The sequence below is a fragment of the Dermacentor variabilis genome, chromosome 7, assembly GCF_050947875.1.
Source record: "Dermacentor variabilis isolate Ectoservices chromosome 7, ASM5094787v1, whole genome shotgun sequence".
Lineage (NCBI taxonomy): Eukaryota > Metazoa > Arthropoda > Arachnida > Ixodida > Ixodidae > Dermacentor > Dermacentor variabilis.
This window is the reverse complement of record NC_134574.1, coordinates 168,304,028-168,320,566: the sequence shown is the minus strand read 5'-3', so window position 1 is coordinate 168,320,566 and position 16,539 is coordinate 168,304,028. Positions and strand designations below refer to the sequence as shown.

Below are 16,539 nucleotides of genomic sequence, written 5' to 3'. Positions count from 1 at the left end.
ATTAAGTAATGATTTTACTTACCAGCTGGGGTTACTTATTTGTTTTGTTGTTGGGCTGTTAAACACGCGGTCGCGCGATCAAATCCCGGCCACGGCGGCCGCATTTCGATTGGGGTGAAATGCAAAAACTCCCGAGTACTTAGATTTAGGGGCACATTAAAGAACTCCAGTAGGACAAAATAATCCGAAGCACCTCACTACGGCGTGCCTCATAATCAGATCGTGGCTTTGGCACGTAAGCCCCATTATTTTTAATAGTTTCACTAGTAAATTGTACTTCTTTTTTTTTTCATACTACGTAGTTCGTTAAGCGTGCTTAGTACTAGCTACCTGTCGCGTGATAAATCCTTGTGCCCGTGTGTGTCTTATTGTTTCGCGCCACCACGACCACCACCACCGCCTCCTCCTCTAGCTGCTTGCGCAGGTGAAAACAGCCGAACATGCTTCGGCGATAACGGCAGCGATCGCGCTATGGCTCGCGGAGAGCCCGTGGTGGTGGTGGCGGCGGCCGACGTAATGGGGCGTCAATTTCTCTTCTCGCTGCGTACGCGCCTGTGCCTGCGAGCGAAAAGGACGGGGAGAGCATTAGTAACACACGCGGCCGCCTTCCGAGCTCGTTTGTTTGCACAGGAGTCCCGGGCGTCATCCCTGCAGGAGAAGGGTGCGAAGGCCGACCGGACGGCCTCCTTTGGCTCCACTCTGTTTGTTCTTATTGTTTCCGTGACGAAAAGACATTCGTTTTCGCGCCCGCTTTCTTCTCTACTATTTGGCACACCAGCGGCCGATTTTGTCTGATCGTTGTCGCTCTTGATCGCAGCCACCTATTTATTCGATGCCCCCTTCTAGCGTTCGCCTCCCCCCATTGTGCACCCTTGCACACAAACACATTTCTTTTATCCATTCTTTCTCTTCCCTGCAGCAGTCATCCGCTTTGTCGCCATGGTTGCGTTTTGTGAGCAGGCGAAGCGGCTTGAGGATCTCTCTCTCTCGCGCTCTCTCGGTACACCTGCCAAAACCCTCTTCGAAGACTACCGGGAGGCGTCTCGACGGCGCCGTAGGGAAGTTTATGTTGCCGAAGAGAAAGTGGGGAAAGGCGGGATCGGGAAGGCTGCGGCAATCGAAGTGACCCATGAACCGATAATGAGATGAAAGCATTGATTCGCGAGAAACGGATCAGTGCTAGAGGGTCGCACTGGCAGAAAAGTTCCGTTGTCATTCGGTTCTCTCGAGAGTTGATAGACGTTTCTCGCCTTATAATATTTTGTCAGGCAATTAGTAGTGCGAAACATTTCATTTACTCCTGCCGGTGCTCCAACGTTGAACGGAACACTTTTGCTTGAAAATTTACAAAGTGCCTTCTGAGAGGCTAACCCACACCCTTAATATCCAATTAAACGATATTTCTTCTGCTGCCACAACCTCGCTTGTAGCAGATATGTGAACTTTCGCTAACCAACCAATCAACCAATCATCCTTCACTCTGCTGCTAGGTTTGCAGGTTCCTGAAAACGAATCAAATGTGGGAGCGAATAACGAGATTACTTTAACTGAATGAAACAGTTATTTGATAGCGACAGCTTCGTATCGGAATGCTTGCCAGGGCTGCCTGAAGACGAAAGTACAAAGAGCGGAAAGGCCCTGCATACACGATCCGCAGCTGCTGCTGAGAAATTGCGTCAAGAACGCAACGCTCTTTCGATGGCTGCTTGCAGGCAAGCACTGTGATTCCCTACCGGCTGCGAGTTTAAGTAATGAGGATGCCCGGCAGGCGTGTTAGTTGTTGCTTTTCTGTTCTTATTTCATGTCCTTTTTTTCTTTCTCGTTGGTGGCAGCGTTTGGTCTCGCTTGCAAGGTCTGTTGTGCGGTGCCCGTACCAGTGGCGCAGAGGTTGCGCGACGCACAGCTCGGATACGCTAATGCGTACATAGTGTACGCGCGCGCACAGGTGTCGCTCACTCCCATATGCATGCGCTGCTGCTGCTGTTTGTTTGTTGTTTCTTACTAAAGCGCGCGAGAGGGGTGTCCCTCGCGCACCTACGTATACCTGCATTTGGAAGCCAGCAATGCGGGCGTTTCTCGTCAGCGGAGTCGGGAACACCCGAGTTCCCGCGCTGTGTACGCTTGCGCCGTTTGTCACCGTCGGCTTGAGTGTTCGACCTTCGCCGAAGCGGATAAGGGCAGGAATGTGCGCGCGCGATATTTCATGCCGCGCTGCTACGAAGGCTTCTGCTGCTGGCAGCGGGGACGCGTGCGCTCGTGCGAGCATGCGTCAGCGTTTCCGAGTTTCTATACAGCAGAATGTGCGGGTGTTTTCGGATGCCAGTGTTGTCATGAGGGAGTTGTATGGCTTGTATTTTTCATTTTATTTTGTTTAATCTACTATCCCTTTGTTGCGAATCAATCCTGCTGGAATGGAAGTGAAAGCAATTTGCACATCTTGGAATTCTTGTGAAATGAATCGTTAGTGAAGCGGTTAATTACATGCTACACAACTATATATACGATGCGTACATTTTTCTTCATTCTCATGCTGTGCAATGTGTAATCTCATGCAATGTTTGTTCGTCGCTGCACCTTTTTAAAGCTATACCGAAGTACTAACACATGTACAGGCACACTGAGGCGTGGACGCAGCGATGTCACGAGAGCCAAGCCGACGTTTGATACCTGTGGGAGTGAGAACGGCAGGGGGGGGGGGGGGGGGGGCAGGTCTTGGGAGCAGAGACAGCGGCTCTACCATGTTGTGGCCGTCGTAACCAAGCTGTCGACTTGCGTCAGCGCGCACAGTTCGCAGTTTGTATGGTTTTTGCAAGATTCACTATTCTGCAATCTCGTATTTGACGAGGCTGCGCGGAAGCAACCGGAAGTGTAAAACTGCACGACCGCCTGTCTCGCTCTCTCGCCCTGTGCGTAGTACTTTTGTCCTGTCGAGCGCGGCTGCGCCAAATTCGTAGCTACCCCGCGTGGTGAACGCTGCTGCACGAGTCTCCCGGGGCCTTTGACTCGGCACGTTGTTCGCAACAGCAGCCGATGCAGATGTAGGCGCGAACGTAGCGAAACAAGTACATAACACAGCGCAGGCGAAAAGGTGAAAAGAAAGAACAAGTTGGCATCCACATGAGTGGGAGAGTATCCCGGCCAAAGGAGTCTCTTTCTTGGAGGCGCGAGCTTTCTCCCTCTCTCATCGTGAATATGAACCTGCCTCCTCCTCTCGCGGCAGAAGGGACAGGGGCGGCCGACGAGCGAATTCCTGTCGCCTGTGTTTGTCGAAAAGGGATGGGATTTTTGGTACCACGAAGACGACAACGTCTATTTCGCCTTCCTCCTCCTCATCATCGTCGTCTCTGCCGGCGCGTGTCGCCCACCATGACATCGGCGTGCTCCTACAGCCGCCGCTTCTGCTGTTTCTACGTGCTCGTGGGCTTGTCAATTGTTGGACGTTGTCGTCCCAGCAAACGAGGACAAACTGGGAGCGGTGCTTCTTCCACTGTCGCCGCCGCGGCGATGATGCCTCGCGAAGGAACGACGGTGGCGCGCGATATTAATGGGGCCGCCGGGACTCTCCGCTACCATCCGCGTCGCTTCCATCTCTTTCCTCCTCTTCGCGTCGCTCGAGCGTTCTTTGTGCGCCTCTGCGGTTATTTTTTGCTCTTGGCTTGCCGGCCGCGATGACATGTTGCCCTGCAACGTGCTTGAAGAGACGTCGTCTTTCTTGCCAACCGTCCTCGTCTTCGCTCTCTCCTTGTTGGCTGGCTGGCATGCAGCAGGGGCCAGGGACCTTGCAGGCCTCCTTTGTTCGTTCTTTGTCGACCGGTGTGTGTGTGTGTGCGTGTGTGTGTGTGCGTGTGTGTGTGTGCGTGCGTGCGTGTGTGCGTGCGTGTGTGTGTGTGTGTGTGTGTGTGTGTGTGTGTGTGTGTGTGTGTGTGTGTGTGTGTGTGTGTGTGTGTGTGTGTGTGTGTGTGTGTGTGTGTGTGTGTGCGCGCGCGCGCGCACTAGCCCTGCGCGTTTCGTCCCCTTTTCGAAACTCTTGCGGGGACATGCATCGGGTTTTTTGCCTTTTTTAAAATTCAGTTTAAATAAACACTTTGCCGACAGCGAATGGTGGATGTAGTGCATGTTACAAATAGTACTTGATATCCGGAATGGCACGGACAGTTTTGAAGGTCGTGTTGAAAACTTTGACTAAAGGTTTGCGCTCCCCTGGAGTTTGCGGGCCAGGCATTTCGCTATAAGGCAGTTTTTCTTTTCGGCCTATAAATGTAACGTGGAATTGAGATAGCAGCCGAACTTAACATTGCGAACTTTCCGTTGTACTCGTCGAATTCGGTTTGTCCGTCTGCATTACGAACAAATTCTGTTAGTTCGGGCAGCCTGTGGTCCGTGTACGTTTGCTCACAGATTGCACCTTATGGTCTCCTGTTTAAGGGAAAATTCCCATATGGCGGATAGAAGTGACTGGTGCAGTTAATTGGGCGTACATTTATTCGTAAATATAGTCTGCGGATCTTTATGCCATATCTCAGTTATAATCAGTGGCGTAATACAGTTCGTTGCCCTTAACAGTTCACTGTACACCATAACCAGCAATCAACCATGCGGGCCCAGTGTGCATCTTTAAGCAACCGCAAAAAACACAGCCGGCGAAAAACGTGTTGTTTATTGCAAATAGGGGCCTGTGCATTCGGTGCGGGGCTTTCAGCTGCGTTAGAGCCGCGATAACGCACCAGCGGAGAGCGTTCAAATTGGCCGCTATTGAATTACGCAATAGAACGTGAAACCGAGGCAATGTCGCACGTGAAATCGGAGCAAATGTTCACCACAATCGTCTACATTGTTTGAACACCAGACAAACAAACAGCTGGGATGTTGAAGGCGGAGATGTGTGGTATTCCGTCGAAGATACGTGACCAGCCGGTTTCGAACTGACAGCCACAAGTTGGTATAGCTGGTATCGCTTCAGTATACTCAACAGTTTTTAGTAAGCGGGTGATTCGGATCAGATCCCAGCCGCGTTGCCACTTAGGCGGAACAGAAATGTGCTTCGAACACACGTAAAGAATCCCCAAATATTGAAAAGTTCAAATTCCGCGGTGGCACCTTTCATTGCCTTCGATGTATATTTAAAACGTTAGTACCTCTAAAGAACATTCAGTGGTCACTATCGAAAAACACTGAATCAGTTTATACCAACTTTGGTAATTTCCCAGTAATCGGTTGATCATTTAGACAATGAAAGTCCTTTTTTTCAAATTCCGCACAGAAGGCACGGAAGGTACGGGACGTCACGTATAAAAGGCACGTGAGGTTGCAGACTTCACTGTATTTTTTCGTATTTATGACCCTGAAGTCCTTCAAGCTTGCCAAGTTTAGACTTCGGCTTTTGGCGAATGTAGTGTAGTCCATCTTTAGCGATAAACAATAATTAGCCGGACCCGAGCAGGCGGCTTCGCCACCACCGGCCTTTCGTTGGGGCGGAATTTCCGGCCTGCTAAGCATCTCGCTGTGGTATTGCAGAAGGGAAGTTTAGTGAAGGTCAAACTATTCTCTTGGGAGTCCTTTTATTGCGCAACGCGGAGCCACTTTCTGATTACGCAGTCAGCCGTGAAGGCTACAATCGCTATGTTAGTTGAAAAGCGCGTCGCGAATTCATCATTTGCGTGTCTATCTCACGGCCATGTCTGTCTCGAGTACGGGAGTGTTGCAACGGGCGTGTGGTGTCATATTTAAAGCATTTCGTCGGCGCGACGAGCTCGACCTGTCTGGGTAGCATTCGGAAGAAGCTGCAGATTGATACTTGTTGACACCGATGCGCGCGCTTTCCAAGTCTGCGAGCGCGCCTAACTTGCCCGTCTAGTATGGCATAGTAAATGTCAAGCACGAAGCATCAGAGTGAACAAACGTGCTCGACGAAGCGTGTACGACCAAAAGCTGTGGTCGACCTCGTTCGGGATTGTTTTCATCCAAGGCGCGTGCGCCAAAAGTCAAGCGTGACCTCCAACCGACTTATGCCAATGGTTTCCGCCGGCGTCTTCGAGAGACGTCACGACGATTCCGCGAGATGCTACGCCGATGACTACGACGCGCGTATCTCGTTAGCACTTAAGCATTTTCGGACAGCAAGGACTGGCTGCTGCGGCTAGACGATACCTGCTGTTTCCAACAAAAACTACCAAAGTGAATTCTGGCGCTAGTGTAAATATGAGCTGTGCAAGTGTGCTGGTTCAGCAAGCTTTGGAATTATGAGTATTATTATATGGATCTGCTTAAAATTCGCCCTTCTGGTCTCAAATGGCTTTGGGACTTAGGAAATTGATGCTTTCCAAATATATATTTCGTTAAAAATGCAAACATTCGCTGTGATTAGGTAGGTGTATGTCTGCAGAAATTTCTACCTGGCGATGTTTAGGAAACTGTAGTAAAACTGATTGCTCGGAAATATTTAGAAAAATAAATCGTAGTTAATAACGCCGCAAGAACGTTTGAAGCCGGCGCCAAGCGCGAAGGTTGGACAAAATCCATGTACGACCCACCATTGCAAAGTGCACGGCTGAATGATTTCGGCGCCAGAATTGCCTGTAATGATTGTTGTGGGAAATTCTATAGATGCCGCACGCCTTTAATTTATTAGTGCGCGCACTTGCCTCGTTTGTGGTGTCTATCTATTCGATCCCAAGCCAAGGCTGCACGCTAAAGGAGTCTTCCGTTATAACCAGTTACACAGTGAAAAACGAGAAAACGGGCAGCTTATTCGCAGAACCTCGCCAAAAATCTGCTTTACCACTAGTTGCTGGGGCTTTACCACTAGTTTCTGGGCTACCTGGTGTGTGTGTGTGTGTGTGTGTGTGTGTGTGTGTGTGTGTGTGTGTGTGTGTGTGTGTGTGTGTGTGTGTGTGTGTGTGTGTGTGTGTGTGTGTGTGTGTGTGTGTGTGTGTGTGTGTGTGTACGCATGCGTGCGCGCGCGTAAAGACACACTAATATACACAAGATGGTGCCGTTTATTCGTTGGTCTCGTTTTACCTTGTTCTTTTTTTTAATCTGTTGAGATAAGAACCGATCACCGGTACATTGTAGGGTTAGGGAAGGTGAGGCTACATGTAAGCCGATTTGTTATGTACATATACGAGTGTTGCCCTGTCTGATCGAGACAGCAGCAGCAGTAGCCACGGTCAGGGAAGTCCTTGCGTGGTCTTTCCGTGTTTCGAAGCTTCAGGCGTTCCGCCCTCTTGGCTGAACTTAACGAGGCTTGTATTTTGAAACCTGATCTGAAACCTGATTTAAAACCTTTCTAGGGTGTTACGAACAAAGTTTCTGCTTTCAAATGCAGCCCCCTAGCTATCACCTTTCTTCGAAAGAAAAAAACTGTTCGTTTCTGAAAGCGCGGCGCTAGCAGTGATGTTATCAAAATAAGAGACGAATTTTTTTATTCCCCTTAAACATCCGTGAAGGTTAACCTGTCTTACGATCGTTACATGACCGAGCAATTGTTAAAAAAGAAAAGAGCCTCCCCCCCCCCTCTTCTTTCTTATTAGTTACCAAGTCTAGCCAAGTCTGTGTGGTGGCTTCGCTCCAAAAATGAAAGCTTGGCCACACTTCCTGGCTTGTGGACATCTGGCTGCCTTCCATTCCATGTTTGCATAAGTGCGTTTCGCTATAATGAAACCGGTTCGGATTGAGAACGCGCATCTGTCTGCATTCGAAATCATATGCTGAAACTTCGGCCGCTCCTGCGCGGAGAAAAGTTGTCGAAATTTTCTCAAATAAGACCTCTATTCCTACAGAATGCAAGCTTTATTATTGTTGTTTAGAGACAGTTAACTAAGACTGAGGAGGTGTTGTGGAAATTAAGGACTTCACGTGGGACTGTTGCCGGAAACTTAATGTGCGGCGTCGCCGCCTCTCCTCAGCTTTCTCGTATTTTATCGCTTTACCTCAAGCCTCCGCTCTAGGCAAGATTTGCCATTCCTGTATTGAAATCGTTTCTGTGATTGTGTAACGAGAAAAACGGCACTTCTGACTTTCGAAGGTAACTTGAAGGGGGTGAGTAGCTGTCTCCTAATTGCTTGTTTTGAAGCAACCCTTTCCTTTTAATCTACGGTCAGCTTGAGAGCAGATGTGCCGAATTGTGGTCTAAAGGGGGGGGGGGGGGGGAGGGAGTCTCTGCAAGCAGCGTCAGCACAGCAGCGATGAACACACTTTGTATTCATCGCCGTCTTCGTTGTTCCAATCCTGGCCCTTCGGTATTTTTTTTTTTTTTTTAGCAGTGAAAGTCGGCACCTTTCGCGCGGAGCCCGTCTGTATTCAAAAAGGCTTCCTCTGTAGATATATGCTTTTTGGCGCCTGGGCGCGACATAGTACATTTCGTTGAAATCGATTTCAATTTGCTTGTTTCCTTACGCGGATGACGCGCCGATTCGTCCTGGATTGGCTTGGATGTTTGTTCCTCTCGAGGACCTTTCTGCTGCGAGGAAATCGGTCCCGCGGCGCCGCGTCTCGAGACGTATCGCCATCTGGTGGCACCACCGCGTACTGAGTGCGCGCGGAAATTCTCCGCAGCGAAAGTGTACGGCGCTGGCTTCCCACGGCGCTTCGCTGCCTGCATGATGGTCCCGCTTATCCTCCTCTAACATTTTTCTTTTCCGTCCTTTAATTTTATTTTGGGGGCGAAATGCGAAAACACCCGTGTGCTTAGATTTAGGTGCACGTTAAAGAACCCCAGGTGGTCAAAATTTCCGGAGTCCTCCACTACGGCGTGCCTCATAATCAGAAAGTGGTTTTGGCACGTAAAACCCCAAATATTATTATTATTAATTTTATTTGTATTTTTGTTGTCTTCTACAGATAGGAAAACTTCCTCGACGTGACCGGTCTGCGAGTATTTCTCTTGTTTAGTCTTCCTTCCTTCTTCCTTCCGTTCTTTATTGCGTTAACACACACACACCCATATATATACAGTTGGCTCCAAATCGGTTGTCCGGTCCCGCGCATTTCTCGCGTTCGAATTGAATTGTGGAGTTTTACGTCCCAAAACGAATTTGATCGAGGCACGAAGGCGGCGTTATCAGCAACGTTGTATCAATAACTATCAACAACGTTGTTGATAATTATCATTTGTGTCCGTCTGTCGTTTCTCTTTGTGTCTGTGTTTTGCTGCGCTATGCCAGATACCACTCCATGGCTGAAGCGCGCCGTAATTGGAGGACTTTGGATTAATTTTCACCACCAGGGGATATTTAACGTGTCCCCAATGCACGGCACAAGGACGTTTTTTTTGGATTTCGTCCCCAATGAAAGCATTGCATGCGTTCGACGCCGACTCCTGGATTTTCGTGTAATCCTTCCCGAGTGGGATGATACACTTGGTTGGTTTGTCAGCAGTTTGTGATTGCTTTTTGTTCTATAGCATAATGAATACTTGCATGAATGATTAAAATGTTAAGAAGGAGACCCTAACAGAAAAGTAGCTTAATCGAGACTGTTAAGGTACCGACAGGTCGCGTCGTATCTTATTGTCATCATTTGTTTGAAAACCGAAAAGTGACGGTGGTGTTAGATGGATGTTAGACGAAAAGATGGGGGGTGTTAGATTTCGCTGCCGTTCAGCATATTGTATGCGCGCACTTTACTGGTAGCGGCCGGCTATTGTTGTCTCGTCTTGTTTTCTTTCTTTTCTCGCGCTCGGCAAGCGGGAACCACGCTGGGCGCTTACGCGTGTCCACCGGTCTGCAGACCGCGCGCCAAAACAAACGCCACGGCGCGAAAACCGAAAAAGTGAGCGAAACACGCGAGCTGCCGTAACGCGGCTGTGTGTTTGTAGTTAGGGGCAGGACGCGTCATCTCTCGCGCTTGCCTGCGTGCAGTGGCTGCGAAGCAAAAGAACAGCCATCTATAAGAGAGCGTGCTATCGTGCGTGCCGGCCATGGCGCGCCGCGGCGAAGAATAGCGCGCGTCGGTCGTCGGACGCGCTCCATCTTTCCGAGCCGGCTCGGCCGAGCGGTTACGACTTAATGAGCGCCGGCAAAGCGGCCGGACACGCCGTAAAAATAAAACCGGTACGTGTGCCCGCAACAGCAGCGCTGCACGCTCCTATTGCTGCTCTGCGCTGCAGCGGCGGCTTGGGAATGTGCGTATGTGCGTCGTCGAGTCTTCGGACGGATGTGTGGGGTCCCCTCTTTACTACCTGCTCTCCCTTCATTTCTCCGTCGCCATTTTGGCCATCGCTATTGTCACCTGCCTTTTCTTTGTGTGTGTGTGTGTGTTCGTTCGTTCGTTGTGCATATCGCAGCGTTTAAATCTGGGCCACAATAAATGACATCTATCGGTGGGCCATCAATATTTTGCAGCGAAGCTCGAACGTGTTCTGTAGCTTCGGCACGTTATAGGCAGGCGCAGCGCTGTAGGGTGGTGGCGTTGAGCGTCCAAGGTGATGGCGAGAGTATTTTGGGCTTTTGTGCGTATTTTCCTCCTCCTTTTTAGTTTATGGCCTGGCGTTTCTGAGAAAGGGTATAGGTGACCATCTAAGAGGCCTACGGACGAGGAATTCGCAGCAAACGTAAATTCATTCCTTGATCATTAACCTGAAATGATTGCACCATGTTACGCCCCCTCCTTCACGAAGGAACTTCACTGCAAATCGTCTGACTGTTCAGTGTGGGTAGGTTGAGCAGTTCAATTCAGCTTAATATACTTGCTGTCGACAGTGGTATAAGTTGCCACCGCAGCGGTTGAAAGCGGTTGCTCTGTTCGCAAAGTCGAACGTAAGCCAGCCTTACTTGATGCCTTCTTGTTTGAAGATGGCCGTGCAGCATACGACTGGAGATGACCGACGAAAGCGTCGCCCCCCTCCCCCCCCACCTTATTTTTTTTCTTTCTTGGCGACGTTTAGTTCAGACAGCCGGTATTCACGCTACATCATTTTAGATTTCCAATGAATGACTAAGGAATTGGTGTGTTCGTACATGTATAATGACTGCAAAACGGCGTTCTTATAACGCAGTGTTTTGTTAAAATTATCCGTCTTCAAGCTACTCGCAAAGTCGGTTAAAGCCAGAATGGCGAAGTTTAGGCAAATCCGTATACGCTGCAGATCATTCCAAACCCGTGCTGGCTAAACCGTCATAGATGCAGCTGATCCCTTGGGCACACGCGCCAGTGTTGCCTGTAGTAAGTAGCAGCAGAATGTATTTATAGCAAGATATGGAGGTCGGTCCGATATTTCGTGCTCCGATCTGCTATTCGGCACTGGGGAAAGGGGCAACGAAACAGGGACGGAGAATGACAGTGTTGGTTCGATGATGCTAGTCCTCAACACAATAGATTAAGTCTTGAGGTTAGTCCTGTGTGGTGAAAAGTGTAGCATCGTTCGTGCGGTTCTGTAAAGATGGGCTTGTTGGTGCATCATGACTGCGGGTGCAGCACGAGGAAAACAGTACCGACAGGAGTAGACACACGCAGCGCTGATTTATTGTTGCCTGTGGGTCACGTGCCTCCTTGTTGGGCGGACGCTCGTTCTAGTATTTTGGGTAGTAACCTCTACACTCTTAGCCAAAGTTTACACCCTTTGGGATGTATCTATGCCACACAACGATAATCTTCATCTACCTTGCTTGCATTTCCTTTCTTGAAAACGCCGCGCCCGCTACTGTCCTGTCGGGAATGCTATGTCATGCTGATAACGCGCATGCCGTTCGTTACTGGAAAGTACCGGGCTCGCCGCGTTAAAGAAAGGAAATGCGGACAAGACAGATGACGATTATCGTTGTGTGGCAAAAGGGTGTAATTTTGCTTAAGAGTGTATGGCGCCAGAAAACGTCGTCGCCTTCGTAGCTTTAGAAAATTGTCTGTGGCTGCGATTGTGCGCCCCGCTCTCCCGTGCAGCGCGCGTTTTTCGCGGAGGCCTGCTTATCTGTTCACCCTCCCACCAGCGCTCAGTTTCGTATTCTGCGCCGGTTACGCAAAGCCTTCAGCGGCGGGGACGAACGGCTTCGCGCGTGAGACCTCGAAGCTTGACAGGCCGGCGCACGAAAGAGCGATCAAGCGCGAGCCGAGAAGGTCAAGAAAGCACGGACGCCCTTGGCCAAGGCGCGAGTACGCTTTGCGAAGGAAAAAAGAAACGCGCCAAAGCAGCTCTGGAACGGCGGATACAGCGTGTTTTTATCGAGCGGTAATAGTGGGCCGGAAGCGACTCGGGATGGGGACCCGCAGTTCTAGCTGCGCTAAAGTTCGCTGTATAGAGTCGAACGCCTTTATAGCGTAGCGCTTGGGGCCTCCGATAACATTCGTTTTACAGGTCATTCCGTTGTAAAGTTCACGCACCGCACGCTCGCAATATAAACCGGGACGTAATTATTCTTTCATTATACGTCATTTCGTTATAGAGGCGTTGGTTGCATAGGCGCTTTATTTGCCTGTGTTCTCTGACCAGCTTCAATCTGCCGCGTTACTGCTGAGCGCAAGGTCGCTGATTTGGTTGCCAACCCCTTAGCGGTCGCATTCCCCTGGTCGCAGAACGCAAAAACGCTTGTCTACGTTAGCACCAGGTGGACCTGAAAGAGCCCCAGAAGTTCTCAATTAATCGGAGCCCTCCATAATGGCATCTGTCATATCTCGAGTGCTGTTTTGAGTCATCAAACGACGCTTCCTTTGTTTTTGTTTTTTTTCGGGGCCAAGCGACGACGCCGATGACGTTAGCGTGTACCGCCACGATTTTCGTACTTTTCATACTTATTGCCGCAGTTCATCGCTAGGTTTTTTTGAGCTGCATCGCAATACGTCGTACGCTGTTAGTCATATGCATGTCCATACCCTTTTTCCTGTCTTTGTTTCTTGCTTGACCGGAAAGCGTTAAAAAAAAATTAACCTTTAAGATATACCCTACTTGTTATGTAAAGCTATGAAGTGCTCGTCTCAGCGATGCTGATTATCAGCTGTTGTTGCATGCCACGAAGCTTATTGCAAAAAGTTTGAGCTTTCTTTCAGGCGGTCTGCTGAACCTTCAAAGCTTCAAATATTTTTCACCGATACTATGTCAACCGCGCTACCATTCTACATTTAACTTGTGCCTTCTGGATTTTCCTGTGTTCCGAGAAAAAATTCCAAGCTTTGCCATTTTAGTCGTTTTTGTCGGTGCCAAAGGCACTTAAAGTGGTCAGTTATTTGAAAAAGTGGATATTTTGCCAGTCATATCACATCATTCTCTTGCATACACACTATCTGAATGTCTGACATCATGCAATATGCCTTTGAGAAAAAAAAAGGATGTTGATTGGTGCCTTCTAGCTCAACTGGGCAAGAACAATAAATTATCGCCAGTATGCTGGAAAACTTTTGGGAAGAAAACTAAGCGTGGAGAAGGAGTTTCGAACTTCAAATATGCGGATCTTATATATATATATATATATATATATATATATATATATATATATATATATATATATAGAGAGAGAGAGAGAGAGAGAGAGAGAGAGAGAGAGGGAGAAATTTTCGAGAAAGAAAGCTGTATGATTTCACGTGGAATGACGCCAGTACGTGTTTGTGAGTGCTAGACTCTATAAACGAAGCAGTTTACAAAACCGCGTTACCCGTATCTTTAGCGGAGTTGCGTGTTGTACGTAAAGTTGTGTTTTGAGCAATTTATTTACTTTAGCGACAATTTTGTTAAATCATAGTTTGCTACCGGTAGCTGGCGGGATTTTACTTTCCGAAATTAACGAGACTATTTGTGCATTTCACGTGTTTGAATAGAGCACTCGCAAAGTAGAGCTTCTAAATATAACGCTTCTAGGCACTTAGGAAATAATTTTTCACCGAGGCTGTATTTCACCCACACGCGTTTCGCGTGTAGGTGATACTGATTTGCAGTGGTGGTTCCCAAATTTTTGTCAAGTTCGATCTCTGTGCACTGAAATGTCACTGTTAAACGCAACGATGGATGTTCAGTGTGCTAAACCCTAGTTTTTCTCCTTTTTCTTCCAACAGATCAGGGTGAAGTTGTTGTGAGAACCTTTGGAGCCAGGAACGACCGACGTGCATCTTACCAAAGCAGCATGACAGAGAGCTTGGGAGAAGCCATTAAGCCAGAAGACAAGTGTAGACTGTGTTAAATGTGAAAGTGTTTGTGTGGACGCACAAGTTACACATTTTGAAGGAAGCTGGAAAGAAGAAAAGGAAGAAATGGAAAGAAAAGGCTAAATACGACAAGGAAGGTCGTGATCTTCGAGACGCTCCGGGATATCAACATGGAAGAAGCCAGTGCCGGGACACCACGGGACACAAGTGCACACACACACACACACATAAAAACACGCACGCAAACAGTGACGACAAAAAGACAAAGCTTAGGACAATTTTTTACTAAGGACTTCAACAAAGTGCAAACCCATGTTTGTTTTTGTTTCTCTCTCTTGGTTTCTTGTTATTGTTGTTGTTGCCGTTTTCCTTTTATTCACTGTCTATCCAGTTTTTCTCTGATGTCTCATATCTTTCTCAAACGTTGATGTGAATGAAGCTTCGTTCATATTTTTTTTTCTCTCAACCTTCCATTCTGCCTTCTCCTCTTGCTTTGTGTAAGCTAAAATGATGTTTGAGAGTGTTGATGACGATGAAGAAGACATCAGTTGAGAGGCGCCCTCCTGGCGTACCATGGAGAAAAGAGAAATACGGAGAAGGAAAGGTCCACAAGATGTGTGCGTGCCACTGTGACATACAGGAGCCCGAGTATGGTGGGAGATGGCGAAGTTGCAGAGATAAACATCAGAGCGAGGCCTCTGCTAGGAGTGCGATGACGTCATCTACAGGCGAGGCGTGTTTTGCAAACTGTTCTCGTCTGGCTTTAGCAGGACCGCTGGGTGTCATTGCTTGAGACCGGAGGCCTAGACATGCTCTGGGCAGAGACAGTTGCAATTCGAGTCCACTAAGGTGGATGCTGAGAAAGGAGTCATTGGGTCGTCTGTGTGAGACTCGTCACTAGGACGTACTAGGGAATCCGCTTCCCCGTTTGATCCCCCTCTTCCCTGAATTTCATTTCTTTTGTCTCACCGGGTGCCGTTGTCCACCTTATTCCTCTCCTACACCGTATTCTTTTGTTGCCTTCGTGTTGCCTTCGTATTTTTTGTTGTTGTAGGCTCGTTAGGCTAAGCTTGGTTATTCATTGACCTTCTCTTTCCCCCTTCCCCCCACACCTTGGAGACAAGCCGCCGCTATGGGCTGTTTTATTCCGGGCTGACTGGAATGGCTGGCAGTATTTTGCCGCCTCCATCGTTCCGGTCTGGAAAGAGAGTCGCCTTAGCAAGTGTGTAGACGCTGTTCGTTTTTTGATCATGTCTATTTTTCTGTTGGTACGTTTTGTGACGTCAGTGACAAAAGAAAAAAAAAGCCTTTTTCCGCAGTGTGACGGATGCTTGGCCTTTCAGTCCCACTTCAAGCGCTTGGAGTGGGGCACTTTCTTGCTCTTGGAGAGAGAGAGAGAGTTTGACTTCAATATGTACCTTTTCTTGCCTTCGAAACTCAGGATGCCTCCGTTGCCAAGGCAAGGCTGCTCTCTGCCTGGCACAATCCTCAAAACTAGCGGGGTTAAAAAAAAGATTGAAGGATACACCGAGTGTTTGGACGCAGAAGATGTGCGTGAGGTTGAAAGTGACACCGTCTCTGTTGCCAGCGTGCGGACCAAGAGTTGTGACGGCCAAGAGCTGGAGGATCATGGTCCGGAACGTGTTTAGTATGCTTAGGTTTGTTTCGGCCAAAGAAAGGCGAGATAAAATGTGTCATGGAGCTGTAGATTCTTGCCTGATTGGTCCCTGAATGGTACGGGGATCAAGTCCTATGTGTATGTCTTTACTTTTGACTTAAAAGAAACAAAAAAAAAAAGAGCCGCTACCAAGCACAAGTTGTTTCTCGAAAGAAAAAAAAAAGATTGCGAGACTACCTGGTGTGGACATTAATTTTTTGTCTATCAATATAAATACTATAAATAAATCGCTATATACACACACATGGAAGGAACAGCATGTATTATACTTCAGTATATGTGGGAAACGACCTATCCCCCATGTATTGCATCACCAGCAACTTTAACCCCCCTTCCCACTCTTTTGTGAGGCATTAAATGTCTGAGAAACATGCCCAGGTGTCCTTGTCTGCTTTTTGGTCAACGCCCTTTCAGGAGCAATCGTCTGTCGTCATGCGCGCTGACAGCACGGCAATTTGCTTGTCATTGTGCATGACATATTGTGAAGCCTACATGCAGGCCATTGCCTCTGCACCTAAGTCGTCTAATGTCATAACACAGACTGCGCCAGAGTTACAGCAAGGCGTTATTAGTAGGGCCACTGTTTTGTTTTCATATATTGTATGCCATTGTAGACAAGTATACAGAAAAGGGAAAGAATGGACAGTTTGGCGAGTTCGTACGGTAACATATTCTTGGTTTGTAGCGCGAAGGGACACAGACGAAGTCTAAACGACAGGATGAGCGCGAGCTCTCAACATTTATTCAAACGATCAACATATATATGTGAACGCTAAAACCCTAGCAAACGAACATGA

The 16,539-nt window shown here is 48.3% G+C and overlaps 1 protein-coding gene across 4 annotated transcripts in view; it reads left to right on the top strand.

Annotated features, from left to right (window-relative positions):
* The window catches only part of Reph (Regulator of eph expression), a 153,468-nt gene extending 137,353 nt beyond the window's left edge, over positions 1 to 16,115 (top strand). For all 4 annotated transcript variants that reach the window (XM_075700260.1, XM_075700263.1, XM_075700261.1 and 1 more), the window contains one exon: positions 13,975 to 16,115. In XM_075700260.1, the coding sequence (XP_075556375.1) occupies positions 13,975 to 13,995 (21 nt within the window). In that variant the 3' untranslated portion in view covers positions 13,996 to 16,115. The remainder of the gene's footprint in view (positions 1 to 13,974) is intronic.
* The last annotated feature ends 424 nt before the right edge of the window (positions 16,116 to 16,539 follow it).